Below are 8,698 nucleotides of genomic sequence, written 5' to 3' on the forward strand. Positions count from 1 at the left end.
TAGAACCAATGAATCTGTTATCCAGATTTGTTTATCTCAATTTTTAATCTCTGGTGTGTATGGTGTCTGAAGGTGTATCAGCTGATTCTAACAGTGGAAATCTTAGAATGCTTTTTGTGGACTGTTTTCCTTCAAAACATCAAAGAAGAGCAATCTAAGTTACCAATCCACACCCAGCCAGACTGCATGCCTGCTTCTTAATCTTCTGGGACTCATGTCTGCATAGGGCAGCTTCCTTTTTCCTGAAATTTTTTTCCATATGCATATTTCCCCCCACATGTTGAAAGAGGAAGGGGAGATAAAAATGATCGCTAAAGAGTACAGAGGCTTGAACCAGATTGCTTGGGTTCATAACTCAGTTCTGCACTTACAGTGTATAAGACTGGGCTATCCATTGTCTGTCTGTAAAATATTAATAGCTTTAAATATTAATAAAAGCTCAATAAATGGTATCTGTTATAATTAACACTTTTTTAAAAGCAAATTTTTTCCACTTAATATGCTTAAGACAATTTTTGTTGTCATTAGTTTAGATTAATCTTGTCTTTTTTAATGGTTATAATATATGTGGTAATATGGATGTTCTCTGGTATGCTTAACTAATTATTGTTGAACATTTGAGCTGATCACATTTTTGTTTTGCTGTTTCATTTCTGCAACGAATATCCTTGTGTGTATATGTTTGCACATTATATATCACTGTTTCTGTTGGGTAGATTCCTAAACATGGATTTGCCAAGTCAAGGAGTAGGCACAGATTTTTAATACTTGGTTGTTTATGCTTTCAGACACTGATGATTAGAAGGTAGCGTGCATGGAAAGAAGCATGCAATGTTTTTTCCCATTCCTCTTTGCCAAACTGGTGAAAAACTTTTTCCTTTTTTATAAGCAGTCTTTGTATATTAACCCATTATCTGTGAAATGTGTAAAAATGCTTTTTCCTGGTTGGTTGTTTTTGTTGTTGTTGTTTGTCCTCACCCAAGGATATTTTTTCTATTGCTTTTCAGAGAGAGGGAGGAAGGGGGAGAGAGAAAAATCGATGTGAGAGAGACACATCAAATGGTTGCCTCCCACACCAGACCAAGGTGGGAATGAACCTGCAACCCAGGTACATGCCCTTGACTGAGAATTGAACCCGAGACCCTTCATTGCATGTGGCACCACTCTAACCACTGAGAACACTGGCCAGGGCTACACTAACTGATTTTTTAATTTAGAATTTGGTATCATTCACAAACACTAAATCCAGATATGGTTTGCATGCACTAATGACAAAATATTGGCAAAGAGGAAGGTGAAAGAATAAGGAAGAATTTATTTTTAATGAGCTTCCCACCCCCAAGTTATTTTTTAAGTGGTGAAGTATATTTGTCACCATTTGGGCGCTTTCTGCTAAAAGAAAGATATCTATGTAGTCCTTTTCACAGCTTGGTTAAAGCCCAGATTTCATATCCCTCAATTCTATAATTACTCAACAAGGATAGCTGGTTTTCTAAACTGGTGAGTATAATTTTCAGATTAATTTAATAAGAAACATCTGAGCTCCTCAAAGCATTTATCATATTGATGTTTTACAGTAAGTACAAAAATTAAATTCTGTTGAGAAAAAACAGTGATTTTTTTTTTTAATATACTTTATTGATTTTTTACAGAGAGGAAGGGAGAGGGATGGAGAGTTAGAAACATCGATAAGAGAGAAACATTGATCAGCTGCCTCCTGCACACTCCCTACTGGGGATGTGCCTGCAACCAACGTACATGCCCTTGACTGGAAATGAACCTGGTAGGGCCACATGTATTTTTTTAATATATATTTTTATTGATTTCAGAGAGGAAGGGAGAGGGAGAGATAGACATCAATGAGGAGAGAGAATCATTGATCACACACTGCACGCCCCACACTGGGGATCAAGCGTACAAACGGGCATATGGCCCTGACCAGGAATTTAATGATGGCGACCTCCTGGTTCATAGGTCGACACTCAACCACCAAGCTACACCAGTCAGGCAGGACATATATTGTTTAAACTGAGTAATTAGATACTAAAGAAACAGGATTAACGTGTAAATCCTTGTATATCAGTTTTGGCAGTATAAAAGTTTTTCAAGGAAATATTCTGAAGTGCAGGGTAGCCTTTTTCCACTGTTTGCTTCCCAAATAGTATATATATTATTTTTTCAGTTTAAAACATGAAAGATGAACTCTCATTTTTCTTTCAGCTATGGCCGATGTCCTTGGTGATAGCGGAAGCTCTGGGCTCGTTACCTCTGAAAGTCCTGTTATCTCTGAACATAGGCTTGACCAGGAAATAGCAGTGAATTTAGAAGAAGATCATGAAATAGAAGTTGATGCACTAAAAGGAAGTGTTGAGTTACCAGAAGAAAAGCCTCCAATTTCTGACGATTCTCCTGATATTCAAAAAGTTCATGTAAAAAATTTTAATTTTTTAATTCTCTGTCGGTCTTTCTGTTTTGAGTTAGGTTTTAAGCCATAGTTCTAACCTAATGTATTCATTTATTTGATTGTTATATAAAAACCTCTTTATAAAGATAGGTGTTTCAAGATATTTTGTGGCCTATAAAAGAATACATCCTTTAAGTAAGAAATTATTTTTCTGAACCAAAGCCAAAAGGCTGTGTTAAAGAAGTCACAATTTTAACAGTTTAATTTTTGCATAGTATCTGGTTCAAATGGAAGTCCTTTTAGCCATAAGAAAGCACATCCTGGCTACTCCAAAGACAAGTATGACATTGAAACTATTCAGAGCATATATTTGAAAATAATTGAATATGGTTAAATAGATTTTTTTCCCCCTGCGTACTTATGGGAGAATTGACAGATATACTCCAGGAAGGATTTATTTTTTTCTTGGTACCTAATATGACCTTTGGTTTCTAAAAATTCCAATTCTCTCCTATTATTGACAGGCAACTTTTATATGATAATTGCATTTAAGAAGGGAGAAAAGCAACTATTTTAATTATTTATAGAAATTTGGTTGTATAGTATTTGGAAAGTTTCTTAACTCATAAAATGTCATGGTTGTCCATATTCACTGTGAAATAGATGGACAAAGTCCCCGTTCCTTTATCTGGGAGGCTAAAAACTCGTGGGCATGGTGTTAGTGGGCATCCTCATTTCTGCGTATTTCCAGTCTGTCATCTCATTGAATGTTTGGGGAATGGGGAATGTCATTGTCTAGGTGGGTGGTAATGTTCTACCTCTTGGTCAGGAGATCTCTCTGTTACTTTCTACCTCCTCCTTTTTCTCCCCTTCCCTTACCAAAAGGTAAATGCAAGGACCATTCCTTCTTCCACCAAACCCTTGCAGGAGAGGGACTGAACTTGAAAGCCTTAGGAATTTCATGGTTTATGCAGCCCCAGCAAAGGGAAGAGGATTGAGTCTAGCCCAAGGGAGCTTATGTAGGTGAACTCTTCTTCAACCTTATGGGGTCGTGCTGTTGAGAAGTGTGGCTAGCTAGGTAATTGGGGGTTATCATTAAACACAGTTTGGGGGTTATTTCTTTTTCTCCAATTAATTTTTTCTTGGGTGAGAACAGAGTAAGTCCTTAATTCTTTTCACAATTATTAGCATCATAATAATTTCAAGGTTTTGTTAATTAAAACTGTCTTTTTTAGCCAGGGAAATGTGGGTGTCTACTTTAATTCCAATCAGAATCTCAAAATCTTTTACTGTCTAGTTATTTTGAGTAAGAAAGTCTGATTGCTTAAGTGGGTATTTTATAAAGTAAACCCATAAGTAGATGCCATGTCAAAAGTAGTTTATATTTAAAATTCATACATCAAGGGTGAAATGGTCATTTAAAAACATGTATTAAGTTTAAATAAATATATGTATATATAAATTCTTTAACCAGTCTCTTATTTTTAATTCATTTTAGGTAATTGAAAATGAAAAGCTTGAAGTTCAAGACTCAGGACAAGAGGCTAAGACTCTTTCATTTAATGAGTATCCCTCAGGAACTCTTAAGCTTCAGTATAATTTTGAGACCATAGAGCAACAGTTCTGTGACTTGCCTGAGAATAAGGACGCTGCTGAGTGTGGTGACATTGCTGAAGTAGATGGGGAACTTTTTGTGGCTCAGAGCAACTTCACCTTGATACTGGAAGGTGAAGAAGAAGTTGAGGCAGGTGATTCTGCAGCATCTAATGTGCTAGCTAAAGCAGCTAACACAGTAACTGATTCAAAACATGTATACACTGGGGAAAACGATGACCATGGACATGTTGCAAACTTGCCATCTGTCATAACTAATGAACAGGAGTCCCAAAAGACAGAGGCCTTACCGAATGTGCCTGAACCAATTAAAGCAGCAGTAGCAGGAAATGTACTAGATGTAATTAAAGACACGAGAAGTAAAGACATTACTTCAGATACGATGGAAGAGTCCACCCATGAAAACATACCTTTAATAAGCCAAAAGGTAAGGAGTTCCACCAGGTCAGTCAAATCTACATTGAAGACTGCTCAGGAAGCAAGTACAGTGACTGTGAATGTTAACCAAGTTAATGACATGACTCCATCCAGACCTCGAACCAGACGACAGCGGACCCAAAGCCTGGATGTGAAATCGGTGCAACAGGAAGAGCCAGCAGCTGCTGCTCCTCCTGAGGTGCTAGGACTCTCGGTTAGAAAGAAAACGAGGAAAACAAAAGAAACGTCGGAGGCTTCGGAAAGTGCCTGTCCTAGTGTCCAAGCACCATCTCAGACCCAGCACATACCTCAACATGCTCTCACTCCTAAGAGAGGAAGGAGGAAGAAAGACACATCAGAGAGTCTTAACTCTGTGGAACAAGAATTACAGGTTACTCCGGGTCGGGTATTAAGAAGTTCAAGATCTCTGTTGGAACCAGCAACCACAGACACTTCTCTGAGAAAAGAAGTTAAGCTTTCATCTGTTACAAAAAAGACTCCTAAAAGAGTGAAAAAATCTGTAGAAAATCAGGAAAGTGTTGAAATTGTAAGTGACCTAAAAACCAGTAAAGAGGCAAGTCCTCGCATAAGTAACGAAAGATTGAGACCTGCTAATTTAGAGACTTCTGAAAATTCAGGACACGAGCAAGATGGGAAGTTCAGTGAACAGCAGCGGCCTGTCCAAGGGAGTAAAAGGGTCACAAAGAGAGACATTAAGGCACCAGGTGTTAGAGAAGACTCTAAACTTGATTCATCTCCCTTGACTCTTCAAGCAGAAGGTGATATACCTGCTACACCTAGGAAACGTGGTAGACCGAGGAAAATTAACCCGTCACTAGATGTAGGCTCCGAGGCTGTTAAGGAAGAGGACACGCCTAAGAAGAGCAAAGTTCAGAAGAGATCTGCGAGAAACACCCCAGCTAAAAGTGAAAATACTGAGTTTGGAAAACCAACTTTAGAAAAATCCGTTTTAGTGCCAAATGAGGAACTTGTTACAGTGATGAGTGCTAAGAAAAAGATTACAAAAAGGATTGAAAATCAAAGCCAAAAACGTTCATTACGCTCAATACCTGAAAAATACATAGAGGAAGACATGGCGCAGAAGGAACCCCAGGACCGAGAAGAAAAATTACCTGCCAAAAGCCCTGTGACTCAGTTTTCCCGGAGCACAAGGACTCGGTCCAGCACGGCCATTTTACTGCCTGACCTTTCTGCGCCAGAAAATGCGTCTGTGTTTTCTCCTGTGTCAAAGGTTTCAAGGAAGGATAAAGGTATGTTTATTTCTCTTCCAAGTATGATTTTCATTTTATGCAGTCTTCAGTTTCAAATTGTTTTAAGCATGATTTGAGTTGATATAGACTGTAATTGATTGGGGGGGGGGGTTGTTGTTTTTTGGTTTTTGTTTTGTTTTGTTAATCTCACCTGAAGATATTTTTCCATTGATTTTCAGGGAGAGTGGAAGAGAGGGGGAAAGACAGAGAAACATCAATGAGAGAGACACACCGATTGGTTGCCTCTGGCCCAGGCCAGGGATGAGCCTACATGCCCTTGACTGGAATCGAACCTGGGACCCCTTTGGTCCGCAGGCTCTATCCACTGAGCCAAACCAGCTAGGGCTGATTATTTCTTCTAAAGATGATTTGTGGTTACAGGGAATCCCTCTCCTTCCAAAACAACAATTTTGATCTTTTAATAGTAAAATTTAAAGATTTTCTATTTTAAAGTTTATTTTCAGATTTAAGAATTTTCTGGTTCATCATAACCTTTTAAATCCTATACTTCACCTGACTTGGGTTTAATTTTTTAGAAGCTAAGTAACTTAATTTTAGTTTCTTGTTTTATTAAACTTCTTTAAACGGCTGCATGTATTTTTAACATCAGTGAACACCCTGTTATGGTTTCCTGATGCCGTGAGGAAGGCCAAGAGGAAGATAATCTGCAAACTCATATCTTCAGCATTCAGTATGCAAAAACCGCTTTAAATATTTGAATTTTTGAGAAACAAGACTGTTCTAAAAAATTGTATTTATGCACTCATTCGTTACATTTCTATAGCCTGAGTCCAGGAAATGGCCCTTCGCCATAGAATTGCTTATTTTAACAATGATTTGAAGTTGTAGCAGGTCCTCCTCCCAAAATTATTTTAATTTTTAATTTTGGTAGTACCATATATAATTCAATTTCTTCATGGTATTATGAAAATGTGGTTATGCATATATTTTGCATGGAGGAGAATGAAAGGACAAAATGTGAGCATTTAGCTAACTTATCAAGGCTGTCATGTTCAAGGTAAAATGAAAAAAATACAGCAGTGGGCGTGACAGCAGAATATTAACATAATTCTTTCATACTTTCCTTGTGACAAACAAAAATTGCAAGTTATTTTGGTATAGTATGGCAAATACATTAATAACTGGTCTTTTGTTATCTTTAGTCATCTTCTATCATATTCTGTAATAAAAATAATACATACCTACCATAGAAAATTAGAATTTAAACGTAGATACTCTAGCCACCTAGAGTACCACTACCCACTGCTCACATTTTCTTATATATCCTTTCAGTCACTGCTGTGTGTGTAGATAGATATATATGTGTTTTTTCTTTTTTTAAAAAAACCAATGAACTATGGCGTATGTGTATGTTTTGCTTCCTTTCCCACTTATTTCATGAGCATTTTTCAGATACTCTTCTCTAAACCCTGAGTGAACATGGTTTTTGTATTTTTTTTGGTTTGGTTCATACACAGTGATAGAGTCCATGTGTGGCATTTCCTCTCCCTAATGTGCCACAGGCTGCTTAACCATCTCCTATTAGGTGTTTGAGTTTTCAGGTCTCCTGGTAGTCAGTCCAGTATTATCAACAGATGCCGTTAGGACGAGGTGATTCAGTGACAGATGAAGAATCTGGGCTGGGGTCTCGTTTCTGCCACATCCTAGTGAGGCAGAACGGTATTGGGCCTTTCTGAACCTTGTTTCCTCGCCATTGCAGGGAAGGTGGGAATGCTGCCCTACAGGGCTGGTGTGAGTACTCAGGACTTAGCAGTTACACCCTTGGGTGTAGTCTCCGCTCTGCATGGACCTGAGAGGATAGTTTCTAGACTCTTAAGAACATCTCTCTTCATCAACCGAAGGACTTGTATACATGTATATAAGCCAAACCAATGGACATGGACAACAGGGGGATGGGAGCATGAGTGTGTGTGAGGGGGGAGGTTGAGGGTTAATGGGGGGGTGGGGGATAAGGACACATTTGTAATACCTTAACTAATAATAAAAAAAAAAAAGAACATCTCTCTTCCCTGTGCCTGTTTAATTGTATTTTTAAAGCTCCTTTAGGGAAGGATAGGAGGTTCAGAGAAGAGTGAAGACAGAAATATTAGATTAGAAATTAATTTAGGTTACAGTTGAAAGCTGGAGGTGTACTCTAGTGAAACCTGTCAGAACTTTATTTAGATGTGTCGTATAGCTAAAACAACGCGAAACTTGACATTTCAATACATTTTCTCCAATTTTCATTACTCACCTGATATTTAAGAAGGATCTGTTTATATGCCTGAGGCTGTAGTAGGGGATACATTTTATCAATTTGATTCTCACTAAAACCCACTTAAGTATTTAAGGAAATTGAAGTTCAGTAAGACTGAGCGCCCCATCACCCAGGTCATAAGTAGTGGTGTCTTGGGGCAGACTCCTGGCTGGTGAGAGCCAATTGTTTTCATGGTCCAGGATTGCCTGGCTTGCATAGCTTAGTGGTTGAGCATCCTACCTATGAACCAAGAGGTTCAATTCCTGGTCAGGGCACATGCCCAGGTTCGGGCTCTGTCCCCAGTGGGGGACATGCAGGAGGCAGTCCATCAGTGATTCTCTCTCATCATTGATGTTTCTACCTCTCTCTCCCACTCCCTTCTTTTCTGAAATCAGTAAAAGTATATTTTATGCCTGACCAGCATGGCTCAGTGGTTGAACATCGACCTATGAATCAGGAGGTCATGGTTCGATTCCCAGTCAGGGCACATGCCTAGGTTTCAGAGTCCATCCCCCAGTAGTGGGGTGTGTAGGAGGCAGCTGGTCAATGATTCTGTCTCTTCATTGATGTTTATTTCTCTTTCTAACCTTCCTCTCTCTGAAATCAATAAAAACATAATGAAAGAAAAATGAAAGGGTTCTATAAATTATGCATCTCCCTGAACACGTAGGGTAGTTAAAGTTATCCATCCTGCTAAGTCCCTAGTTGATCCCCTGAATATAAAAGTTCTTGGTA

The 8,698-nt window shown here is 38.5% G+C and overlaps 1 protein-coding gene across 1 annotated transcript in view; it reads left to right on the forward strand.

The window, feature by feature from the left end:
* AHCTF1 (AT-hook containing transcription factor 1) overlaps window positions 1-8,698 on the forward strand; it is a 60,784-nt gene that overhangs the window by 45,932 nt on the left and 6,154 nt on the right. The window contains exons 31-32 of the mRNA XM_015558958.1: window positions 2,221-2,429; window positions 3,903-5,780. Coding sequence (XP_015414444.1) covers window positions 2,221-2,429; window positions 3,903-5,780 — 2,087 coding nt within the window. The remainder of the gene's footprint in view (window positions 1-2,220; window positions 2,430-3,902; window positions 5,781-8,698) is intronic.

This window comes from Myotis davidii, unplaced genomic scaffold (assembly GCF_000327345.1).
Source record: "Myotis davidii unplaced genomic scaffold, ASM32734v1 scaffold333, whole genome shotgun sequence".
In the NCBI taxonomy this organism is placed as follows: Eukaryota; Metazoa; Chordata; class Mammalia; order Chiroptera; family Vespertilionidae; genus Myotis; species Myotis davidii.